Raw genomic sequence first — 27,006 nt, 5'->3', positions numbered from 1 at the left:
AAAATAGTTCAAGTGCATCAGAAATCCTCATCGTCAATGGTTGTTTCTACTGGCCCATCTATGAACGGCCAGGATCACTGCTGGGGCGAGCCTCCTTAATATATCTCCAGGTTGCGGGAATGAGAAACGCCTTTTCGGTCGGAGGCCAGGGACAGCAATCCGCTCTTCCTTTTTCTTAAGACGCTCCGCCTCGCTTCCGTGTCGGGAGCAGCTTACCGACGCCATTTCCGATACGCCTCGATCCCCGAAATATCGCCCGAAACTTTGTCCCGCTACCAACTTAGCTACCCTTCCTTCTCGAAACCTCCCTCCCCTACTTCGTTTCCGGTTTCCGCCGCGAGTCGTAGGAAGTTTCAGACCGGCGTCTGACGATCGGCTGGAAACCTGACGCACGAGCTCGGAGAGTTGTCCCGAAACCAACGCGCGACTCAGTCTCTCCTATCTCTTCTCTCGTCTCCGCCTGGAGAAGTCGCGGGGAGCTGTGGGGCGGGCTTTCCTGCAGGAAGTGTGGGATTCCGGCACAGTTCGGTTTTTCCGGCGAGTCAAGACCTCGATCCGGTGCTGGAAATCTGACGCTATGCGTCCGTTTCTCTTTCCCTCCGGTGGAAGACGGGTCATGTGAGTTTCCCGACGAAACCGCGGCGGAGAACTCGCCGGATTCCGTGCAATGAAGGCGCCGACGAGCGCAGCGGCTGCAAATGCCGGTGATGGTGAGAAATCCGTCCAAACGCTTTCTTGTTCTTCCTCCATCCTTCTCTCTTGAAGGAAATGACATATCCGCCCGCGAAATTGATAGTTCCACCCCATTCAGGCATTTTGGGAGTCATTGCAGAAAAATATAATGACCGAATTACCCTTATGGGGGTGGAACAATCAATTTCAGTGGATGTGGGGACGATATCATCCAACGGCGTGTTGACACGTGTCACTCGCAGGGGAGAAGAAGAGCATCAACCCGGAGCTGTGGCAAGCGTGCGCGGGTCCGCTCGTGTCGTTACCGCCGGTCGGGACTTACGTGGTCTACTTCCCTCAAGGCCATAGCGAGCAGGTAATGCCGGGGTCTATGCTATCATGCGCCGTGGGTGTGAATAAGCTACTGTTTATTCACCTCCCCGGTCTTGCTGTGAAATGACTAAAGTGCCCTTTGCTTATTAGTTCTTTGAGTTTCTAACACCATTTATTTTTATTTCGAATTTTTATGGGCTTGAAGCATTTTTAAGGAGGGATTATATGCTGCATGGTCCATATATTTGCAACAATTGGAGCCCATGGTTCGCTAATCCAGACCATTGGTCTGTTGTCCCCCAACATGGATGGACTATGCCTCGAAAATATTGTCGACTCAGATTAACCTTTTGACCTGTGGCCCATGGATAGTCGGTCATGAAGATAGAAATGTAGTGGCGGTCTGAATTCAACTGAAAAGGGTCCTAATATTGGATGCTAGAATGTTCTAATCCGGGAGATTAATGGTCTGGATTACTGAAACATGGGCCACACTTATCAGAATTGAGAACCCATGTATGATGTGCAAAGATGGCGGCGCATATCATATAATTTCTCTTCTCTAAATCATACACGGCATATTGGATATTGGCGATAACGTTAGTTTCAATTTATTATTACTTTTATTTTTATTTTTATTTTTAATCTCTTCTATAACGGGTGGAAGCATTTTCTAAATTTTCAGATGAATTATATTAAAAACTAGGCCATGTTATGAATTGAAGCATTGATTTGTTAATTTTGAGGTTTTTTTTTTTTTTTTCACATTGTTCAAAAACTCATTGATCAATCTGAAACTCAGCCAAGTTAGCTCAGTTTGGCCAGTTCGGAGTTGGGATTCCCATCCCTATTTCACACAAAAGTGAGTTTTCTGACCATTGGGTTTTCCTCCTTTGTCTGGATGAACCTGAAATAAACAGAGATCGGAACCGTTTATCAGTGTCCAAAGACCAGGAAAGAAGTGTCATGAGACTGGGAATCACTTTGGTGGTATGCTTTTCTAGACCGTAGGGATTTCTAGGTTTTGCTCTTGATTTGCTGAGGTATTTTGCAATGGGGTTGCTAATCCTCATTTATAGAGTCCGATTCACCGTCCTAATTCACCATCCTAACAGTCGGATCTTCAATTCCCCAAAGAGAAATGCTTCTGCCATGTTTTGGGAACACTAATGCACATTAACCCTTGATTTGAACGGTGGGAAAATGATTTTACAAAATAAATATTATTTTGTAAATATTAATAGTATTAAAAAACTGTTTAAACATCTTAGTTAGCGAACCATCGTGGGAATTACCTGGGTCTCTGCCATGAATGGTCAAGATTAAGAGGGCCTCATGGCCATTGATCCAATAGAACCATGGATTATTATTTGGGGCAAGTATTACAAAATTCAGTTAAAATTTGGACCATTTTTTGTTTTTGATCTTGTGAGGAATAGAATGACAAAAATAGAACTTAACATTTTGGAGACAGAATGAAGCAGAGTGAATTTATCCACCAAACTTTTAAGTCATTTTTGAAGTTTTCAGTAGAATTGAGGGTAGAATAAAACACTGTGTAATCTACTACTAGGTACCAACATCCTTTCTGTTTCTTTCAAATTCCTCTGTAATTTTTTGAGCAAAAAAACCAAGTATTTGGACTCCGAACAAGGTGTAACCGAGACTAAAATATGAAACATGAATTTTTTATGGGTGAAATGGGTTAAAATTCTAATTGAATTTACTTTTCCTATCTTTCTTCTTCATCATCTTCTTCTTTTTGTTTCCTTAACATGGCCATGTGAACTTGGGACAGGTAAAATTGCTTCGAGACATCAGCTGTTTACTGGTTTTTACATTATTTCTACATATGTCTTTTTGGAAAGTTAATGAGAAATTCTCATTTCCAGGTTGCAGCTTCTATGCAGAAGGATGCAAACGCTCACATCCCAAACTACCCAAATCTTCCCTCAAAGTTGATTTGCCTCCTTCATAATGTCACATTGCATGTATGGATCTCTCTCTCTCTCTCTCTCTCTCTCTCTCTCTCTCTCGGTAAATATATACGATTTGTCATCACGGACATGATTTTTTTGCCCCTAGTTTTAGGTGGGTTTTTGTTGATCAATGTTATTTAATATTCTAGGCGGATGCAGAGACAGATGAGGTGTATGCGCAGATGACACTTCAGCCAGTCAATACAGTAAGTGTCAAATTGTCAATTGTAACTTCATCCATCAAAGAAGGGGGAAAAAAAAAGATTATTTTTTTTTCACATGATTTCATAGCAGTCAGTTAGGACATTCATTTAGCAGGACATTAGCGATCAAGGTTTAGAAAAACATCATAGTACCCATCATAACCTAAACGGTCACTCTAAGGCTGTTATTTTCTCAATAGTGGCCATTATAGAACAGAATAGTGGCCATTACTTACACAGGCCATTATAGAACAGAATAGTGGCCATTACTTACACAGGCCTCTTATATAAATCTAATATAACAGCGTTTGGTTATGCTTTATAGCACTGGTTTTGGGTGAAATACAGCACTATTTTCTGCAGGGCTGTACATTTTCAATTTTTCATTTCACGACACTGCCGTTGTTGTCATATAAGTGGCGCTAGTAGGCTGTCGTGGTGTCATGACACTATCTTCTAGACCTTGGGTATCAAGAATATTATAGGATCCTGATGCATCATGACTTGAAGAGTGTCTTGATGCTCCTTCTAGTAGAAGTGGGGCCTTGTTTTGGTGATTCAGACAGTTGATCTGACAAGTTCCACTGTGGATTAGGGGACGAAAAAAATAATAACAAACAAAAGCTTCCAGATTGGAAGATTGTAGGCATCCAATCTTTGTCCTTTTCTTATGATCTTCATCTTTGGGAGATTTTTGGTGCAGTTCCATCCAGTATCCCATCATATTCAATTGATTTCATCATTGTGCCATTGGCCTTTTGTAACAGCTCTGTTAGGACAATTCATGTCCTTCATGCATTAGGATTCTTAACAGTACCTCAAGTACCAATTTCTAGTATTGAACTATAAAACTGATTTATTTCATGAGACTGTAGGAATGCAGTATTGCAATATGTAATCATTGTGGTGATTTTATTTCTGAATTTTCCATTTGTTGCAGTATGAGAAGGAGGCACTACTGGCATCAGATCTTGCACTCAAGTTGAATAAACCGCAACCAGAGTTTTTCTGTAAAGCATTGACAGCCAGTGATACAAGCACTCATGGAGGCTTCTCAGTACCCCGCCGTGCAGCAGAGAAGATCTTCCCTTCTCTCGTAAATGACTTTTTCTTACTCAAAAGTTTGTTAACATTATTTTATGTATCATGCAACCATCAATCACTTAGTTGTTTTGTTTGGCACCATGTATAGGATTTCTCAATGCAGCCTCCTGCCCAAGAACTGGTGGCCAGAGACTTGCATGATAACGCATGGACCTTCCGCCATATTTACCGAGGTGAGCTTTTTAGTGGCCATTCAAATGATACAAGGCGTATGAACCCAAAACTTAACATTGGACTTGATGTGGGCCTGGGCTATGGAACTTTGTTGATTACTCTATTGAGATTACTAGGCTATGAACCTTATGTTATATTACAATCTTTTGAGTTTCTAGGTACTTGATCAAGATTTATTCCTGGGTTTTAAGAAAATCGAGTTTCCCGTTAACTTATATCACTTGATCAAGCTGAGTCAATACGGCCTTTTCTTCTCTTGGAGTATTTTATTACGGTTTTAGTCTCTGAAAGTATCAATTGTGAATCCATACATTCACATTTATAAATGCTTGCTTTAATTCCTGTGGGCGTATGCTCTCGCTCTTCTTTAATGCCAGAATATCTGAAAAACAATTCTTCTTTTTCCTTAAGCACAGGTCAGCCAAAGAGGCATTTACTTACGACTGGCTGGAGCCTATTTGTGAGTGGAAAGAGGCTGTGTGCTGGTGACTCCGTCTTGTTTATTAGGTATTCCCCAATAAATAACAGACCAAAACCATTCCACAATCTATTCTTCAATTTTTTAAATGTCTGATTCACCTAGAGAAATTTAGTGATTAATGGTAGTCCGTTATCTTTTCGTTCTAGAGGAACTTGTTTTCTTTTGTTTTCTTTTATTTTTTATTGGATATTGAGGATAATATTTGTTGTAATATAGAAGTACCAAAAGCAAGGTAAAGATTAATATTTGTCAGACAAATCGGTAAATAAAGATAACCAGTTTCAGTCAAGTATGAGAGTTCATGACATCTTGTTCCACTCTTTTAGTATACTAAAAATTGCCAAGTAATGGACCACAGATTTTATTTTGATTTCCCCCCTTTTGGAACATCAACTTATTCTCTTTTATTTTTCTTGTGTCAATTGTTTTGTGGTCTTGTTGTTCATAACTCTCTGTTGACATCTTTTCCAGAATCTGGTTAGCTTTTGTTATTCACTTTCTCTTTCTTGTGGCTTTGAGCAGGGATGAAAAATCACAGCTTCTTTTGGGCATTAGGCGGGCTAACAGACAGCCTATAAATATATCGTCATCTGTTTTATCAAGTGATAGTATGCACATTGGGGTTCTAGCAGCAGCAGCCCATGCTGCTGCAAATCATAGCCCCTTCACCATATTTTACAATCCAAGGTCAGTGGTTCCTTTTCACTTTAAACTTTGAGATTTAGCTTACAAATGTTCAAATCTGCTTTAAAATGGAATCAAGCAGATTCAGGTTGTTTTTCTTTAATTATTCCTAGGCTAATTTCATCTGTTCGTTTCTTTGTTTTTTCATGGGTGAATTTTATCTATTCTGAGAGGACTTCCTTTGAATTAAAAAAATAAAAAAATAAAAAATCCTGTTTTTGCAGGGCTAGTCCTTCAGAGTTTGTTATTCCTTTAGCCAAGTACAACAAGGCAGTTTATAGCAATCAAATATCCCTGGGCATGCGGTTCAGAATGGTTTTTGAAACTGAGGAGTCAGGAACAAGAAGGTGATTGACTTAGTTTTCTATTTCTTATAGAAGTATGGCCTTGTTCATCCCTCTCATCTTGCCAGACTAGAGAGAAATATAACAAATTTTAAAGGGAGCAACAATTCTTTAAGTTCATCCCTCTATCCCTGCACTGATAAAAACACCCACCATTTCTACCTCTGGTTATACAATTGGATTTCCACACTTGACAGATAAAATCACTCATCCATTCTACCTTTGGCTATACAATAGCATAACTCTGTATTATTGTTAAAAAATTCTAAAGGATTGTTTTTATCAGTCAATGTTGGGTGTCAGTAATGGTTTCATTTCCTTTTTGACAACTCGAGACTCTGTCTATGCTTGGTCTAGTTGTTGACATGAGACTCAACTAAAGACCATAGCCCAAGCTGACTTGAAATTCGTTTGATCACTCAAATATCTCGAGTTTAAAAAGTTTATGCTGTGGTTTATAAAACCCGAGTATTGATTTAGTCAATCTTGCAAGTTTTCAAGTTCTAGATCAAGTTTTTAAGCGCTGAACCATAATGGTATAGTCCTGCAGGTATATGGGGACAATTACAGGCATCAGTGATCTAGATCCTGTAAGGTGGAAAAACTCACAATGGCGTAATCTGCAGGTAATCAATATAGGGCAAATGATCCTTTTTATTTATTTATTTATTTATTTTTCCTCTGGCTTCCATAGAAGAGCTGGTAGAGACATCCTGATGGAGGAATGATCCAGGCTTATGGTCCTGCTTTCCTTACCTTTAGGGCCGGTTTGGTCGGGTGGATTGGAAGGGATTGGATGGTATTGGAAGGGATTGGAAGTTAAATCCCGGGATTGGCCGGGCGTGCCAAACAGACTGGGTGATCTGATCCCGGGATATAGCAATCCCATGGATCTTAAGACAATCCACTGACAACACCATCATTACCTTTAAATCCCATCCAATCCACCCTAATTCATTCAAATTTGCCTGGGACGTGTTTGGTTCGAGGGATTGGAAGGGATGGGAAGGTTTAATCCCAGGATTGGCCGGGCGTGCCAAACAGACTCGATTTCCCAGGATATAGCAATCCCATGGATCTTAAGACAATCCACTGACAACACCATCATTACCTTGAAATCCATGCCATCCACCCTAATACCATTCAATCCCTTCCAATCCACCCGGCCAAACGGGCCCATACTGTCTTGCAGTTCCTGCTTCCAAGGCTACCAGAAAGATGTCCTTTTTTTTTTGGTCCACTGTGTTAACTTCTTTTCTTTTCCATTATTCAGTATGATATACATTGCTGGCGTTGTATGTTCTTAAACAGGTTGGCTGGGATGAATCCACTGCCGGTGAAAGGCGTAACCGGGTCTCAATCTGGGAGATTGAACCTGTGGCAGCTCCATTTTTCATCTACCCCCCACCATTTTTCAGATCAAAGTGTCCAAGACAACCAGGAATGCCGGGTACGCAATGAACCATCTTTTTGGTAGATCATAGGTGCTGTGCACACACCAATGTCTAAACATCAAAGCTAAGTGGGAACTTCCAATCATAAACCACCCCGGTCCCAAAAAAAAAAATTTGTAAGAAGAGGATGGATATCATCATTAGAACTGCAGAGGTGATTGCTAAGTTCAGGGAGAACCAAGAAAATTTCTGGTAAAAGCATGATTTTAGGTGTTCAGGAAGGGGTTTAAAAGGAGCATTTAACAGTTGCTGAGATATCCCCACAAGCTGAGAGAAACGAAAAATAAAAAAAGGTAATCTGGGAACTGAACTTTAATTTCTCTCCTCATAATCTGGACTAAGTATATGAAAAACTTGGCTAGTCGATCATTGGCTGATGTTTTCGGGTGAACTGAATTTTCTGAAGCAAGTGTTGGAGTTCAACCAAACCAATTTGTCATTCAGTTGAGTCTGGGTTTTGATTTGTCTCTTTACCTTTGGTGTATGCACTTAAAGATGCAAGTCTTCTATTATTTGGAGAAGTGTGACGAATAATAGATTTTTCTCAGGAAAAGAATGTCACTTTTGTTCATCTATTTCTCCATGTCTTCACTAATGACCCACGGTTTCACTTTTGTCCCTTCTGCTTTATTCATGATCTCAAGTCCCTAGACTACCCTTTTATTTTTCTAGCCAGCATGTATCACACACAAAAGAAATTCCTCCACTTCTCTATGGCCATAGTTGTTTGATACAGTTATACCCTATGGTGATCTATACACATGCACAAAACTACTATTCATGTGGCATTCATGTATCTCAATCAAAACCATTAAAATCATGGGAACATCTTTGATTGATCACGGCCAAAAGATTGATTGACCAAGATGAACCTCTGATTGATGGATATTGGTTCATTGCATTTGGATTATTGATAACTTTATATTAACCATCCATTTGATCACAAATTGTGGAAGTTAGGATCATCCATTCATTGGAAAAAAAAAAATTCTTTTTCTTTTTTCTTTTACATCTCATGGCCCATTTCAAGTCGGGGAGGGGGGTTTGGATGGTCTTGATTATTGAGTTACATATATGCGAAGTGGCTGATGTGTTGTTGCCTGTTGTTTGTTGTACTTTCCCCAAAGATACCCCTCCCTCACCCTCTGTATCTATATATAGAGGGGCAGATTATGGTGATCAATGTTTTAAATATCGACAATATTGGCCGATACATCCCATGATATATCTTGTATCTCACCTGTGCAATACAAAATGCACAGGTAGTGCCGATATATCCCACATGTTCGATCTGGTGAGCATTTTTAATTTTTAATCTTTTTTTTTTTGTTGAAATTATGTTTTGTTAAAATTATGTTAAATCGGTGTCAAATGGTTATAAATCCATTGGTTCTTCATATTTTGCATGAAAAATCATGGAGTTGGAGTTTTAATTTTGATAACCATTGGTTCTTCATTTTCTCCATTTTTTTTTTCCCCCGAAAATTCCCTTCAACCAGCTATCAATTGAGACTAATTTTGTAGTATTTAGGAATATTTGATGAAATGATCATCACATATATTCTAATTTTGAAATTTGAGTGTAGGTGATCCAATTTAGGAAAAATTCAAAATTTTTCCAATTTCTCCCAAATTGCTTGCAATGTTACACCCGAAATATGAAATCAAGCATGTACGAGGGTTGATCTATTGATTTGTTAAGTCCTTGTCAAAATTTGAAAAATAAAAATAATTTTTAATTAAAAATTAATAATAATAAATTATTAATATATATATATATGGGAAAAGGTACTATGCGCTCGACCTCACGATTAGCTCCCGTGAGGTCGAGCTGTGTGGGCCCCACCGTGATGCGTGTCGACCATCAACACCGTGCATTTGATGGGTACCTTCTAAATTATGGAATATCCCAAAAATCAGCCGTATACGGAACTCAGGTGGGCCATACCATCTAAAATCATGTGAAACACCGTTAAAACATATAAAAGCACTTGGTGGGGCCCACCTGAGTTTTGAATGCTGCTCAAACTTGGTCTGAACCCTCATGCAAGTGGGACACATAATGGATGGGCTGGATTTGCAAACCACATCTCGGTGGGCCCAAAAAACGGATTATGAATGTTTTAATGGTGCACGGCCCCTCCCCACTTCTGTATGTGGTGTGGCCCACACAAGTCACGGATTGACTTGATTTTTGAGACCTAGGCCCACGATGGAATGGTGCATCTGACTGATGGGTTTGATGTTCGAAATGCATCACGGTGGGGCCCACACAGCTCGACCTCATGGGACGGACTCGTGAGGTCGAGCGCATAGTACCTCTTCCCTATATATATATATATATATATATATATATATATATATATATATATATATATAAATTTTCCTTCAACCAACTGCCAATCAAGACCAATTTCAAAGTATTTCGGAGTGTTTAATGAAACAATCATCACATACACAACTATTATGCATTCAATTTGAATATAGTTGCATTAGTTCAGTCAGACAACGCATAGCGTAGGACCGTACACAAGGGAAACCTATTATTTGCACTTCTTTTTTGAGATGTTATGATTTAAAGGCGTGTATTAAGGTCTTTTTTAGTAATCCCTGAAGTTTCATTTAAAAAAAAATCAGCCATTTCCCCAATGTTTCCCAAAAAGTGCGATAAATTACTCGATACAAACGATATATATCCCGTGTGATAACCGATTCGGATCCGTATCCCAAGGATGCGATATGTAACGCAATACCGATATTTAGAACACTGGTGGTGATAGTTCACATCCTTTCTCAAAATGGTGGGTGATGTTTCCGTTGTACAATGGCATGCATGCAAAGTGCAAGCACCTGCTAGGCATGTATAATCATTTCACATAGGTGGCCTAGAGATGACCTAGAGATGCCAACACAGCACGTGTTGGCAGGCCTCACGGTGAACTTGCCCTAATGTATATTATGTATATATAGGCATTTCCAAGGATGTGGGAATTCTGGCTTGATTGACCATTTGTCCCCATAACACACAAGGTGACGTATTGGTGATCCGAACTGTTCATTCATTCATACAATTAGGAGTAAAACATGGTGCAAAAATCATGCCAATTGGGTGATCCTAAGCTTTCGATCAATAGCGTGAAAATGGATACTTAAGATTGACTGGATAAACAAAATAGGTCCAATCATCATCTTGAAACATCTACTAGATGGATCCTAATTTGTATTTCTTATAATTCTAAAGTAACCCTCTGATTTGATGATTCTAACCACATGATTTATGGCTCATAAACAATGGATGGTCATAATAAATTGGCTCCATTCAGAGGGTTAAGATCATCTGATCGGTGTGATTCTTGAACCATGGCTTGCTTCTAGTTGTATGAGTGAATGGATGGTTCAAATCGATGATAGGTCAACCCATGTGCCATTTAAGAGACACTAGCAAAACCCATTTATGTATATATATCAGGCTAGTTCACATTAAGTGGCAAAGCATGTGCTGTTGGTTATCCCCTTTTTTGACTGTCCGCTGTTTCACACGTGTAGCACACTCGGTTTGTGCACTGGCCTGCATGATGAATGATCTATCGTCATGCATGTGCGCCAAGTTGGCAATTGTGTACTGCTTTTGTCTTGCAACTAGTATTCTTCTTTTTCCAACGAATGTTATTTCCAGATGTAATCTCCAAGTGCAAGACTTGAACCCCTTATACGTGCTGATGTGGCACATGTGTATGAGATCAGGGCCTTTCATAGGATGTCTCGACAGTGAATGCTCTGGAGCCCAAACTTCAGACTGATCCATTTATCAACATGGGTCATAGATATATAGCGAAAGGTCGGTTAGAAAAATGATAACCAATGGTCTACATTTGATGTACTTTGTTGCCCACTGTAGTGGGCTCCCATAATTTTTTTAATATGGGACAGCACTAGTAGACCATCTGATGGACACCGGGGATCTTGCACACTTGTGTCATCGGCAAAACCCCCATCCATCTGATGTGCATTCCCCGAAAAGTGAAGTGGATGGTAAAGGTGTTCTATGGCTTATGTAGTGTTGACTTGGTTCAAAAGCATTTTATGGACAAAAGGACAATGAAAAGTAAATTGGAGTAGAAGTGAAAAGTGTGGGACGTTTAGTGAAGATAGGGAAAAGGTGGGACAAAATGTTTGCCCTTTTCTTAGCCCTTTTTTTTTTTCTGATGGAAAACCTACAGTGAACCATGAAAGAGAGATTGGTAACGTGGAGTTCATACTCCATGGGGGTGAGTTTGGCCAAAATTTTCTAATAAAGATTTGCACATATGGTGGAGCCTGCTCCACTTACTCTCACCTGCTTGTCATTTTGTGGGACTCCTGCAGAGTGAAATCATGCAGAAATTACATTATTCTTTTTGGGCAGGAGCGATGTCCATGCTTCCATTGCATACCGTGCCAGATATTCTAATCCATCCCATTTGTGCGGCCTCTGAAAATCAACCCAAACTCGAAAAATCTCATAATCAACTTTTGAGTTGTGCTTGCTTTCAAGTTGACAATCGGCTCTAATTGATTCACATGTTATTAAACGGGCCATGTAATCCTTTTCCAATTATTGAATGCTGAGCATGCTTTTCAATAGAAGCCACACAACTGCACTTTATGGTTTCAACAGGGGAACAACTAAGAAGCCAATTTTATGATTTGCTTTTGCAGGTGATGAATTGTTGGATATTGAGAAACTTTCCAAGAGGACAATGCCATGGCCGGGTGACGAAATTTGCATGAAGGATCCTATGTCTCAGGGTTCTGTACTACCCGGGCTCAGCTTAGTTCAATGGATGAACATGCAACAAAATCCCCCACTCTCTAATGCAGCAATACAGCCAGGCCTTTTGCGCTCGTTTAGTGGACCCTTGGTCCAAAACATGACTGCAACTGAACTGTCCCGTCAGTTGGGGTTGCAGGCGCAGGCGCAGGCATTACAGCATAGCAACAACTTACAATTCAACATTCCAAGGCCACCACAACAAGCCCAGCATTTCAATCAGCTTCCGAAGCTACCAGCCATATTGAACCCATTAGGCTCCACTAATCTACCTCATCAACAACAGCTGGATGCCATCAACCAGCACCAGAGGCAGCAGCAATTAACTAATCTAGCACTTCCCCAGAACCAAATGCATTCCCCAATCTTACAGCCTCAGGTTCTAGTCCAGAACAATATTCAGCAGCCACAGTCGCTGATCCAAAACCATCAACCCCAAGCCAACCTCAGCCAAAGCCAGCAACAGCAACAGCAACAGCAACTGCTACAGAAACAGGAACAGCAACAGCAGATTGTCAGTCTAAACCAACAGCAAAATCGAATGCCGGTTCAGCTTCCCCAGCAAGCAAACCAGCAGTTACCTCTATCCGAACATCAGATTCAGCTGCAACTGTTGCAGAAACTTCAGCAACAACAGCAGTCACTCTTGTCACAACCTGCACTTCAGCAGCCTCAACTTACCCAGCTCCAGGAGCAGCAAAGGCAGTTCTTGGAAGTACCGCATCATCCATCAAACCCCAATTCCCTTTCTCAGCAGCACATGATCCCGCAGCAGACAGTGAAGAATACTCAAGTGGGTGCCCATTTTTCCCAACCGATGCAGCAACAGTCACAACCGAAGCTTCAGCAGCAGCAACTTATGCTGCCTGAGTTGCCTATGTCGGTACTTCCTCCACTGCCATTGACCAATCTGCTCTCAACTCCCACTGGCTCTTTATTGACAGCCGGAGGATCACAATCAGGGCTCACTGATGAAATCCCATCTTGTTCCACATCCCCTTCTACAAACAACTGCCCTGTCCTTCCAACACCAATTATGAATGGTACCCACCGTGGAATGGTCTCAACAGAGGAGATGGCTCAATCCGCAACGACAATTTTTAGTCCAGGCACATTGGAATCCATGACGACTAACTTGAATGTAACTAAGGAGTTGCAGAAAACTGATGGCGACATCAAGCCATTGATTCCCATTTCCAAAAATCAAAGCCATCATGCGCCCACTTTGCAGACATATACAAGTGCTCCACAGATGGATTGCTTGGATGCATCTTCTGGAACGTCAGTATGCCTCTCTCAGACTGATGGGCCATTGCAGCAAAACAATCTGTTGTCACCTTTCAATCCATCAGCGATGTTGTTCAGAGACACAACTCAAAACAGTGAAGTTCAGGCCGATCCTAGGAATAATGTTCTGTTTGGAGTTAACATCGATGGGCCCTTGGGCATACCATTGAGTCCCGATCCTCTGCTAGCTAAGAACATTGGACCGGAGAAGGATTTCCAAAATCATCTCTCATCTGGAAACATGCTCACCAACTATGGTGGATCTAAAGAAGTGCACGAGGAGCTCTCATCCTCCCTCGTTTCTCAGTCCTTATGGGTCCCAGACATGACATTCAGTCCTACAGTCCCCATCGATTCTACAATCAGTGATGGTGGCTTCTTGAATGGAGGCTCATGGGCTCCTCCCCCTCAGTTTCAGCGAATGCGTACCTTCACCAAGGTTAGATGTGTTTGCTATGCGTTCTTCTGCTGTGACAAAAATGACTCAAACTAGGTATAACCTATAGATACTGCTTGTTGTGCTATTACTGATACTTTCCCTCATTTATAGGTGTACAAACGCGGGGCTGTGGGAAGATCTGTAGATATTACCCGTTATTCAGGTTATGAGGAGCTCAAACAAGATCTGGCACGTAGGTTTGGGATTGAAGGTCAGCTCGAGGATCAACAGAGGATAGGCTGGAAGCTGGTCTATGTGGACCTCGAGAATGATGTCCTGCTTCTTGGTGACGACCCGTGGGAGTAAGTTGACTTTTTTTTTTTTTTTTTTGCAAGAAATTACATTTGGAGAATGGTATCCAGTTCCAATGTTAAACCCTAATGTCTAAGTTATCAAGCACTCAATCTCCGTATGCATGGCCTACCATGGGACGGGTCACATGCCACACAAGCCAAACAATCCTATCCATTAATGGGATGACTATTCATATTGAATGTCAACCGTTGGTTGGGTTTTCTCCTAACCGCCCATTTGTAATGATCAAGATTTCTCTGATCAGTGGCTTGGATCACCTGATCGATATGATTTTTGAGGAAAGCTCCACCCATTGCAGGGGAGAATATATGGAAGGTCCAGATAAGCCCATGTGTATATAAATGCTCGATGACTGACGTAGATATTGTCAATAGCACTGGATTCCTATTACTTTACGTATATCATTCTCATTGCATGGTAGGAAGAAAAATTACAGAAGGGGCATGCAAGAAAGATGGTATGGGCATTTCATTGGGAAGATCACAGTACTGGTTGTATATAGTTGGGGATTAACCTAGGAAATATTTTTAAGCACGTGAAAGCTGGAATGAGCAATATATTCCGTAACCGTAACAGTGGGCATAACAGCTACCACCATTACCTTTACGATATGGGTCCTAACGGTTGTTACGGTCTCTTTTTTATTGAAAGAGAGAACCCAAAAAAAAAAATTTGTATCTGCCTGTAATGTTGAAAAAAAATATATCTGAAAAACTCGTATTTGCCCTATAACAGGCCATTACCGGGCTGTTATGGCCTTTACAAGGGGCATAACGGGCTGTTAACGGCAGTTATTGGTCATTTTTTTCCATAATAATTGCTACGACTATTACAACCCCGTAACGTATAACGGTTGTCACTGTTACCTTTACGTACGGCACACCATGGGAATAAGGCTCGTGAAAATCTGGAGGATTTGAAGAGAATGGGAATATGGAAGTGGGGGGAGAGTTTGCAGAGAAACGGAGATATGGAAACAGAGCATTGGATATGTTGATAGGAGGGTCCTCAGGGTTGTAGAGAAACTGGATTAGCATTCATCACAAGAACTAACGTAGTTAGTCAAACATGTAAGCTTTTTCTAGACTACAGATTCCACATTTTACTTGTTTTTTTGGATGATTATAAAAAATGGACGTTGACTAGAAAGTGTATTTTTGCCATTTTTCACTGCTACTTGACCAAGCTCTAAAAACTTGTAGGCAGTTTTGAGTGGTCTTGAATCTAGGCTGAGTACTGGTGGAGGGTTTCCTTTTTTTTCTCCTCGTTGTTCTGTTTCCTTTTATTATAGAAAAAGCCTTGAGCAATAGAACCCTTGAAAAACAAAGAGCCTGGAGCTGTAGTTTGGTTATCAAGTTGACTTGATACAGTGTGGTTTTCAAGTCCTTAAAAATAATAATAATAATAATTTCTGACTCTGCAGAGAGTTTGTGAACTGCGTCCGTTGTATCAAGATACTGTCCCCACAAGAAGTCCAGCAAATGAGTCTGGATGGAGATCTTGGGAAGGCGTCCCTTCCCAATCAGACTGGTAGCAGTTCAGACAGCGGAGACATGTGGAGGACTGGGGGTGGCCAGTGCAATCCAAACACCAACCCTTCTGCAGCGCCATATGACCACTGAGATTGATGGGCAGAAACCAATTAGACGAGAGCTTTTAGAATAAGAGGTGGTACTGGTATGATGTCATGGCTGGAGATGATTTTTTTTAGGCCACCCGCTGATCTTCTTTGCTGTGTGTCCAACCGATCAAATGCCGACAGCCTTTAGACCTCCACAAGACTGGATTTGAAGAAAACTCAATTGGGTAATCAGAGGTTTTGGGGGCTCCAAAACCAGTTCTGAAGATCAGAAGTGAGGTCAGACAAAAAAGCAGCAGATTGGTTTCTAGTGTAAATGTGTAGCTTTTTGTCCATGTAATGCTTAACACTATGCCTGTTGTAAGATTTTATATTATTTTGCTTAAGCAAAAGCTTGAAATTTGTATTGGTGGTTTCTAGTGTGTAAATGTGTAGCTTTTTGTCCATGTAATCCGTTTTGGTTGGTTTCTGACCGTTGGATGAAGGATGCAATGAACTTGAGCATATTGGCTACAAGCATGGTGTTTGGGACGCTCGAGGTATGCTAGAATACATCCTCACGAGGTTTATCAGATGAAAGATCTGGATCTAATGCCCCATAGTGTCCCTGATGCATATATGAAGGGGAAAAAAAAAGAGAGAAAAAAAAAGGAATACATACACAACTAAGAATCCTCCAAAGACCTATGAGCTGACCCATTCCGCAGGGAACATTAATCAGGTGGGACATACTCGTACTAAGAAATGGATGGTTTAAAAATGTTGACCAATGGACTGCACCCTAGGTAAACATGGCCAACCTGACGACCAGTCTAACCTGCTATCCTTTTGGCCAAGGGATGTGTAATGGGGTCCACCCAATGAATAGCACTGGCCTTGCAGGCATGTGCCCATTATGATTAGGTGTGTCGTGTGTCAACAGATGTGCAGGTGGCCATCACATCTACCTTCATTTTTAGCGGTGGAGGCGGCAAAGGAAGGACTGTTATACGTGTTTCTCATTTTACCTCAAAACAAAATATGAAATCTGAAAAATGGTAAAAGTACCATGCATTAGAAATGCTGATTGTTGGTCATCAAGATTATTTTTACAATAAAATGAGATGAACTCATTTTAGGCATCTACCAAACAGGCCATAAGATTTGGAGATTTCACATTTCAATGAACAAAGCGAACCAAATGCTCTAATGAAATACACACATATTTTACAACAGATACATACAAGCATATGATATCTGACCCAACTCTAAACAGATCTGTAATGGAAACACTTTCCATTGGGGGGGGGGGGGGGGGGACAAAAAATAAAACCCAAGTCCAAATGTTTAGTTCAGCACTATTGAGCCCATCTGCATTCTGATTGCTTCACCAAGTAGGCCATCAAATACATTTGGTCAAACAATCCTGCATGAAAAAATTAAAAAAAAAAAAAAACAAACAAAATAAAAGGAAAGAGGTTAAAAGGGAAAAATTATCAAGGAAAATAACATGAAATTAAAAGAGGTATACCGAATGCGGTAGACTTGGGTTTTCAATTTGTGCAAGTGGGAGCCCATAGTTCAATGATCTGAACATTGGATATAGAAGGCTCCATTGGGGTCAATCATGCACAATGAAACAGCCCCAGATAGAAAGGTTCTATTCTCTTTCAAGGTTGGATGTGGACTGTTGATGTATTTTCCTTCTTAATAATCTATGCTGCCAATTGATGGGCTAGTATTTTCTTATATAGGAGTCTCTTTTGGTGCCTGGGGTACCCACAATGAGGCCCACGGATGATTGGTTTGGATCATTAAGACATGGGCCCCTCTTACGATATCTGAAAACCTGAGTGTACTTGCACATTTCTGGGGGCTTTTGCACCCTGTATAACACCTCATAGATCCTTCTCTTAAAAAATTAAAAATAAAAACGCTAAGGGCATCATTCGACTTTATTGGATGTGCCCTTGATATTAGACAGCAAACTCGTGTGAGACTATATGCTGCAATAAAATTGGTTTTTAACTAAATCATGGGTGTAAATAACCATGAAATGAAATGCTTAAAAAATGACATGTTACAGGCGGAAAATTCAGGCGGAAACATCACAACCCATCAGGGAAAAAATGAAGAATAAATTATAAACCAACCATTTGGAATTGGCCAGATTTATTTGCCCAGAGAGAAGTGGGGTAAGTGCAAGAGAAACTTGTGATGGGTGTTTTGAGGATGAATATTACCATATTGCATGACAAGCTCATTGGAAATGGGTATTCTGCAATCTTGGAAGCTAATTACATGGAAAACCTGCAACAGAGATGATTGAACTCCTAAAACAATAGTTAATTCAGCCAATCATAATCTACATACGAAGCTTTAGATGCTAGAAAATAGCAATCAAACTGAAAAGACCTTGAAATAATTTTTGGCTCAGGAAGGACTCTGATTAGGCTATACATATCGAAAGAAGTTGTTGTCACCCATATGGACAACCCTGTTTCAGTTGAGCATTTTAACGTCAGAATATAAAAGATAAGTTAACAAAGGGCCTGCTAGGATTGTGGGAAAAGAGGAATAATGATTATTCAACGATGGATTCCATTTTTTGAGTCTTGTTTTGATGGCAAATGGAAATCTCATGTTCCTCCCACAATTTTCACCTCGTATATTGTGCGTGAGAATTTGACCATGGAAAGCCAATGATTGCCATTTCTGATCTCACTATTTCCTTTCCTATCCAAACAACGAAAAAAGTCTAAACAACGGAAAACCTTGAGGGGTGTTTGGTTGCAGGGTTTTTAATTCTCAGCTTAGTAATTCCCTGGTTTTTATGAAAACCAAGTTTGGTTCACTCTTTTTAGCTGATTTTTACATTCCCCAGGAATTCCATTCCCAAGCTTTTCCTTTTAAAAAAAAAAAAAAAAAAAAAAAAAAAAACCATGCCCCAGCTTGTAGTGGGAAATCGTAAACCTAGGGAATTAAAACAGAATTTTACTCTTTCCCAGAATTCCCCACAAAACCCGGCATATCAACCAAACAGAAGTTAAATATTTTCCCAGGAATACTAGGCCAACTCTAACATCCCTCAGGAAACATAAGAACCAGGGAATCAATTCCCCAGCAACCAAACAGGCCCTCGAGTTTTCTCTCCTTTTCTTTTTCTCCCACAATCCAAATAGGCCCGAATTTTCAAACATGCCAATGAATGCATGGAAAGAAAAAATACTCACGAAATATTGTCGGAGAACCCAAGTTGTTCTCCACTCATACCACTATGTAAGCGCTGACTTTCAAGCATGTCCTCAACAATGTTAGAATTAGCCCTGAAAAATGAGTTGGAAACATTGACAGATGAACTTGGTTAAGAAGGTTCGAAGCTCCCCAGGAAAAAAAAAAACGAAAAAAGTAAAAAAGATGGAAACCATTGAGAAAAGCTTTTCATATTACCCTGCAGACCTCGAGTATGGGCATTTGCGCTTGTCATGATCAGGATACTTGCATATCTGACATTTTCTTTTCTTCTTTCGCTGCTCCTCTGCTGTGGGTCCAGTACTACTGGAGGGGTGCCCTTTAGTTTTCTCATACTGACGATCACCCAATGTCCTGTCCACCATTACATTATCAGGCAGATTCACTGCACAGACATTGTCTTGGTGACAAACACCATTGCCTAGATAGCCAGGTTGCATGACAATGCCATCAGTTTCTTTTGCAGCATCAACTTCTTCGTAAGCCTTCCGCAAAGCACGCATTGCAACACTGTAGATGTTTATAGTTGTTGCAGCTTCCCCTGCATATTTTATGGCCTGACGACATAAATCATTATATCTGAAAGTCCACGAGTCTTGATAACTCCCTTGCATTTCCGTGTCGCGTTCATCGGATCCGCTTGTGGCATTTTTTGACCACCTTTTCAGAATGTAATGAGATGGGAGCTTCATAACACTTTTCATAGAGAAGACTCTTAAGACGTGTCTGCAAAGAATTCCAGTATACTCAAACATTTGGCAGCTACAACTTGCTCTCACTTCTGAAACGTCAAACGTAACAGTGTACGCCCTCTTCTCCACCCCAAATTCTACCACCCTTAACGTGTTAATTGGGCCATCCTTGGTTATTTCTGCAGTATGATGAAGACTTTGAAACAACTGCTCCTGAAATTCCATGAATATTGTTCTTGTATAAACTTCTGCCACTTGGTTTTCCATGGGCAATTCCGTTTTCAATATTGGTTTCATGTAACTTGTTTTGAAGTCCTCTTCAAGCTCCTTTTCGTACTGACTATCTACGGCCTTTTCACATTGATTAAGAAGCATTTGAAGGGAGTTGTGTGGACTCATATACCGGTTGAAAAGTGAGCCTATACTATCACCATAGGATTCGTCATGTAAGTACACCTGGACCCACTGTTCGCGGCTTTTATATAGAGAAGATAGCCATTCATTCTCCCCAAGTTTGTATTTATCAATGAGCGACTGCCAAACTGATTCAAACTCATCATTTAACTCAGTCAAGTTGATGCATTTAGAGAAATCTCCTATAAAATCTTCAAGCCGGCACTCTACATTACCCAACTTCTCTGGGATTCTGCTTGAGATGTCACGCTTACAAAAACGGTGACGGGTTCTGGGGAATACCTTTGCAACTGCAGCTTCTATAGCTGGATCTTGATCTGTGATAAGTGAGAATGGATGGTGTTCAGACATTGCTTCAAGCCATGTATTAAACAACCAAACAAATGAGGCTTCAGTTTCATCTATCATCAGCGCACAACCCAATAGGACAGGTTGTTTATGATGGTTAACCCCTATGAAGTGTGCGAATGGTACTCCGTGTTGATTCATCCTATATGAGGTGTCAAACGTAACCACATCACCAAAGTAGGTGTAAGCCATCCTTGACCTAGCATCAGCCCAGAAGAAATTGGTCATATTATATTCCTTGTCAGCATGTATTGCATAAAAGAAGGAGGCATTCTTTGCTTGCATCCGCTTGAAATATTCTAGCACATATTGAGCTTCTCTTCCAAGGACCCTCTCTCGAAGACTTCGAATATAGTTTGAATGATCTTGCAAAGCTCCAATGTTGTTGAATCTGCCAGATTGATTGGATCCACGCCTACGTGATCGAGCAATGGGCACTTTTTCTTGAGTCCCTAATTCATGATTATGATCTTTCACAAACCTTGTAACAGCCCATTTTGCACCAGTTGCCTTCTTTATCCTAATCATTGCCTTGCACCCTTCCCTTGTTGGCCTTCGCATATTTTTGCATTCCTTGCGACGGAACCCCTCTTTGGAACATACAAATTCCAGGCCAATAGTTTTCCCATTACGCTTCGAGCGACGTCTTAAATTGGTTCGTATGCCAAAACCAACATTTTTACCATATTCATAATAAAATATCCTTGCAGCCTTCTCTGATTCAAACTCCATACCCACATGCGGATCAAGAATTTCAAGTCCTTCAGATTCAGTTCCTGTTGCGTCAATCTCCCCCACACGAGCACCACGTGATTCATGGAGAGACAATTCTTTTGGAGATACCAATGCATGAGTATGGTCCTCAACAAATTTTACCACCACCCATTTCCCGGAATCTGCCTTCTTTACTGAAATCAGTGCTTTGCAACCTTCCCTTGTTGGCCGCCGCTTGCTTGGATATTGACTCCGACGGAATCCCTCTTTGGAGCAAACAAACACCAAGCCAATGGTGGTTCCATCACGCTTTGAACGGCGTCTGAAATTGGTGCGGATGCTGAAACCTGTACGCCAGGCGTATTCATCATAGAATATCCTTGCAGCCTCCTCGGATTCAAACTCCATACCAACATATGGAGTGACACTCGCATATGGATCAAGATTTAAATGTCCTTCGGACTCAGCTGATGTCCTTCTCACAGGAGTTTCCATCGTTAGGAAAGCCTCACCCATACGAGCTACACCATCCACAGTTGTGCGATATTTCTTGGCAATGTGTTCTGAACCCATGTTAGATTCTCTTGACATATAACTTTCATTTGTGATACCTTTCATGACGCTGTTTAGCCAAACCTGCAAGCATCGCAATAAGGTTAGAGTATAGCAAATTCCAGTGCCTCTTTCTCGTCCCTGCAAACATACAAAGAACAGAGGTTACAAAAACAGATACTCCGTCTCCAACATAAAACTGTCATAAAATCCAAAATTTTCTCAAAGTCTGTGCAAAACCCTGAATTAACCAAGCAGAACAACTGGAGATGCACCAGATTTGGGTCTTCTACTTGTATTGTTTCAGATATGAAATTAGAGAAATGTAAACAGATACCACTGCAATGATTGATTTTTCCATTAGAGGTTCAAAATATTAACATTGGAGTGTGTATCGGACAGCTCCAAGACATACATATTGGTATATCTCTGCTGCTATGCACTATCTATTGACCAATAAGGTGTAAATTTTGACCAACTTGTTCTCATATAAGCAATGCAAGTGAGAAATACATGGTATCAATTTTCCAAAAGATACATATGTGCCGATATTTTGAACCATGATCCATCAGACTGCACGCATTACAAGTTAAACCTGTTGATGAAGAAACTCAACTTTTCACATGGATTTCTATGTTAGACACGGTTGTTGGACACATCAATAAGGATATCTTGAGGAAAAAAAAAACTTAATTCATATCTCATTGCTTTTTTCATATTATCAATAAATAGAATTAGCCTTGATAGAGTAGAATCGCGGAATAGGATTCATGTAGCTGACCCCAATTTTTTTATTTTATTTTTTGAAAGGTGTCGTGGGCTCGAACCCATGACCTCGATGTTGAAACGCACTCTGTCTACCACTGAGCCATGGGTTCGAACCCATTAATGGGGATAACGCTTAGATGATGATGATGGTCTATAAATAGAAATTAGCAAGAACCTATGGTTCAAATTTCAATACAGTCTGAAAAATATTATTGAATAAAACAAAATTCCAAGTTCCATAGGCCACCAAACAACCAACTGAACATAGAGAAATCCACCATAAGGAATTGTATGAAACATGGCTTACATATCTGCAGAGTATACATTGGTTTTCAACTCTGACAAGTGTATAATTCAGCAATACAAACCACTAGGTCTATTCTTTCCAACCATGGATGGACTATGGCTCAAAATTTCCCTTGATAGATCTATAATAATCTTTCAACTTATGGCCTACGCATCGACAGCTAAAGAGATGCGACATCAATCCACATTCAACTGAAGAAGGTCTAATATTGATCGCAGGGATCTCCCTATTTGAGAGAGTTTCGGGGCATGGTCCATCTATCCTGTGGGACTCAACTGAAAATTAGTGGATAACTGATCCATATCACTTGGAGGCACATACTCTGCAAACCTGCAGGCCACGTATCATACAATTCCCCATCAATATATCCAATGTAACTTGGACATGTGTGTTAATGTAGGACATGCAGACTTTAGAAAACGCTGTGTGCTGACATGTCTAGACAAGTATATGATGGTATTGAAAATTAAAAATAAAAAATAAAAAAATTCACTTCATAAATGCATAAGATATAGAAAAATGTATTTGCATAAGGCAATGGCAAAGAACTAAAGAGGAATCAATGGATCAATGACCTGAGGCTTTATACAATGTACTCTGTTTTTTAAGTTCAGACAAGCGGGCCCATGGTTCAGGATTTTGTTTCTCCTGCAAGCCAACAAAATTTTATTAGCACAATGAATAAGAGAATCAAAGAAAGATATCGAGGCACCAATAGCAAGAGAACCCCCACATTACTCCCTCTCTAGCTAGCCGCCTTTAATCCACCTAATTGGCTAACCTCAAGACTAGGAAGAACCAGTGTCATGGCACAAGTGCTTCCCTAAGTGTAGAACATGCGACACTCGTACTCATAGTCTGGTCGTGGACGAGTCAACCCATCCCCCAAGTGCAGAACCCAAGCGTTATGCACCAAACCCCACACATGAGAGAATGGAATAATGCTTCTATTACTCAACAGCACCAAAGCTTACAACTTTCAAAGGATTCTAAAGATAGTTACAAATTAGGACCCCACCTTATCTAGACCCACAAACATTATGGACACCACTAGCAAGGAGGTGCCATGTGGTGATCGTCCAACAGCTAGGAACACCCTAGAAGCCTTTTAGATTATTCTTAACTACTCTCTCTATAAGACTTAACTAGAGAACTATAGAGTATTCCAAAGATCTCTATACTACTCTACACAACTCTATGGGACCCTAGCCTCCTCTACACAGCATATCAAAGCTTCTATTGTCTAAGAAGAGCATAATTAACTAAGTCCCTGATTTAATCCCTTGTGAATGATGGGTCCATGACATTCTCCCCCACCTATTGCATCGACGCCGTCATCAATCATTTGTCAATGATCTTCTATTCCTCCAATTGTTGCAATGTATCGTACCGTCCTCATCACTCTTGTTAGTTGCAAGGCTGAGATTGTTATGTCGGCCTTCCCTTTCTTCACAACATAGGTACCACACAGGTACCACACATGGATACCCCTCATTCACAATGTGCATCACTCCCAAGGCGTATGCATACCATGTGTGCAATTTCATCGTGTGAATCGCAGATTGGGCCTTATCAGCCAATATAGATGATTTATTGGTTTCCATCCTTTCTGATTTTTAATCCTTGATCAAAATAGCTTCATTTCCATCCTTTCAACGATGAGTCCCAGAACACGGTCTCCTTGGAATTGCACCCAAGTAGGAGACCAAGATAAGAGAGCAAGGGACATTCAATTTTGAAATGAGGATATGGTCCTTGAAAGAGTGGAATGGCGGAATAGAATTCATGTAACCGGCACCAAGTAGATGGGACAGGGCTTAGACAATGATGATTCGCTCAGCTAGACTTTTAATTAATTCCTCGCTTGAGCCAATTCCCATCGACGTAATCTTTCCAAGTTCACCTGAAGTCCTAAAACTCCGTCAAAGCACCAAAGTATGCCTCTCATATCTAATAACTAATGGAAGGATGCCCCTACAAAAAATGAGCATATCACCTATGAAATGGAGATGAGACAGCACCGTTTCTGGTTCCAATTCTAAATCTAATGATAAGGTTGATTCTAGAATCCATGTCTGTCATCACACTAAAGCTCTCCATTGCCAAAGAGAAAAGAAGAGGTGATAATTGATCCCCTGCCAAAGACCTCCTGAGCTTGAGGAGTAATCTGCGAGAGATCCATTAATCAAAGATACATAAAACCATCAATGATGTACATTCTTTCATCCACCCGATCCATTTCCGCTCAAAACCCATTCCACTACTGAAGTATAATAAAAACTTACAATCAACATGATTATGATCTTTTTCCATGTCAACTCTGCACAGGCTCCCAGCTATGCCATCTTTTGCCCTTGAATGCATACATTCATTCACCACCAAAACACCATTGAGAGTCTGCCTCTCATGTAGAAATTTCAACCCACCTTGCTAAATAGCTTCTAAATTCAACATTGGAATTCAGATGAAAATATTTTGCTAAATAAGCATATGGTTAATGCAAAATATGCAATTGACAAAGTTCACAGATCTTATTCTTGTCTCCCAAAAATTCAATCATTTCAAATTTTCTATTAGAAATCCAAACACATTAGCTAGAAGAACATTAGTCATGAACAGCGATGTGGAAGTGATAGGGCCCACATCCCATCACTGGAATTACAGACCACCACCCTTCACCACAAGAAAAATAAAGCTGTCTCCAGTGACGCAGGCAGTCCGATGAACCCACCACTCGTAGCCATTGACCATCATCAAGTGGGCCCCACTGTTGATGAGCCACTCTCGGAAATCACACCTGTTAGACGATCTTAACCACTCAATCAACAGATTGTCAGTTGACTGTGGACCGTAGCCATTTCCATTCTTATTCGAAGGACACTAATCAGACAGTCAGTAGTCCAACTCGTGGTTGAACCAGTTGATTATCCAAGGTAGGGCAGACTAGATGGGCGGTTCTAGCATGCGGCTAGCTATACAGTAGTGATGGGCGCCGGAAACATCTCAGTCCGGCGCGCCTGAACAGGGAAAATCCTTCTAAGGAAATCAAACCAAGACCATGCAAATAGCTGCTAAAGATCCATCTTGTTAGAGAAAACCCTAATTCCAAGATGGAAACGAAATCCGCAAAACCCTAACACATGAAACCCTAAAACCGCTACGATTTCATCCACGGAGAGAGAGAGAGAGAGAGAGAGAACCTGGCTTGGGAAATAAGTGCTTTTTTTGTCTTTGGTTCTTCGCGACGGATGCGTTCCTGTTTCTTACTTCTCCGATCTCGATCGAGATGGAATTGGAGGAGAAGCGGTGGGAGAGATCCGGTGCGACGCGACTGATAGTTTAGGATCCGAAGGAGCGGAGAACGGAAGAGAAGAGAGTGGACTCTGATCGAGAGCGCTGGATCATGGAGGGGAGTTCGTCGCACCAGTAAAGAAATTTACACGTTGAAAATGGGCACTGGATCCAGGCCGTCCATCTTAGGCCGGTTCTCACTTCCGTAGCGGATTAGGTGCTGCTCGGCCTCACCCCAGACGGTGCGGCCCCTTACCGTGGGGCCCACCTTGATGTATGTATTCTATATCCACGCCATCCATCCGTTCTTCCAGATCATTTTAGAGCAAATTCCCTAAAATAAAGATCCAAATCTCAGGTGGACCATACTGTAGGAAACAGTGGTTATTGAATGCCCACAGTAACGTTTCCATAATTTTTATTTGCCATCTAACCTGTTGATAATGTCACACATACCTGAGTGAAGGAAAGAAAAAAAAAAAGCAAATATCAGCCTGATCCAAAAATTTTATAGCCAATTAACGGTCAATCGCCACCATTTCCTGTGGTATGGTCCACCTGAGAATTGGATCTTCTTCATTTTTGGGGTCTTACTTTAAAATGATCTGGAAAAACGGATGGACGGTGTGGATATAGAATACATACATCAAGGTGGGCCCCACGATTAGGGCCGCACCGTCAACGGTGGGGACTTATTTGATACTCCGGCTGCATATGACGCTTCATACGCTGGAACTTAGGCGGCATACTTTATTCGAAAATAAACCGACGTTTTAGAACCCAGTAGCTCCAAATTTACAGGCCAAAATTTTTATTTTTTAATAATCCTAA

The 27,006-nt window shown here is 40.8% G+C and overlaps 2 protein-coding genes across 5 annotated transcripts; one reads left to right on the top strand and one right to left on the bottom strand.

The window, feature by feature from the left end:
- Positions 1–72: 72 nt before the first annotated feature.
- On the top strand, positions 73–16,264 carry LOC131256600 (auxin response factor 19-like). The gene is made up of 14 exons (XM_058257517.1): positions 73–710; positions 936–1,048; positions 2,898–2,996; positions 3,134–3,190; positions 4,128–4,283; positions 4,380–4,464; positions 4,882–4,972; positions 5,469–5,633; positions 5,855–5,977; positions 6,525–6,600; positions 7,286–7,424; positions 12,127–13,964; positions 14,076–14,266; positions 15,703–16,264. Exons 1-14 carry the CDS (start codon positions 668–670, stop codon positions 15,899–15,901), a joined length of 3,375 nt encoding a protein of 1,124 aa, XP_058113500.1. The 5' UTR covers positions 73–667; the 3' UTR covers positions 15,902–16,264.
- A 629-nt stretch (positions 16,265–16,893) lies between these two features.
- Positions 16,894–26,291, bottom strand: LOC131256601 (protein FAR1-RELATED SEQUENCE 5-like). Of its 4 annotated transcripts, none has more exons than XM_058257521.1 (7): positions 26,085–26,291; positions 23,460–23,532; positions 19,288–21,893; positions 19,071–19,163; positions 18,253–18,334; positions 18,081–18,170; positions 16,894–17,263 (listed from the first exon to the last, which is right to left on the bottom strand). In XM_058257521.1, the coding sequence occupies exons 3-5, from the start codon at positions 21,873–21,875 to the stop codon at positions 18,292–18,294; spliced, it is 2,724 nt and encodes a 907-aa protein (XP_058113504.1). In that variant the 5' UTR covers positions 21,876–21,893; positions 23,460–23,532; positions 26,085–26,291; the 3' UTR covers positions 16,894–17,263; positions 18,081–18,170; positions 18,253–18,291. The 4 variants fall into 4 exon arrangements, with proteins under 4 accessions (XP_058113504.1, XP_058113502.1, XP_058113501.1 ...); XM_058257519.1 differs by having other exon boundaries at positions 18,081–18,147; positions 19,288–21,950; positions 26,085–26,290; XM_058257518.1 differs by having other exon boundaries at positions 18,081–18,147; positions 26,085–26,290.
- Between the last annotated feature and the right edge of the window lie 715 nt (positions 26,292–27,006).

This window comes from Magnolia sinica, chromosome 9, assembly GCF_029962835.1.
Source record: "Magnolia sinica isolate HGM2019 chromosome 9, MsV1, whole genome shotgun sequence".
NCBI lineage: Eukaryota > Viridiplantae > Streptophyta > Magnoliopsida > Magnoliales > Magnoliaceae > Magnolia > Magnolia sinica.
This window is presented reverse-complemented; position numbering and strand designations above follow the sequence as displayed.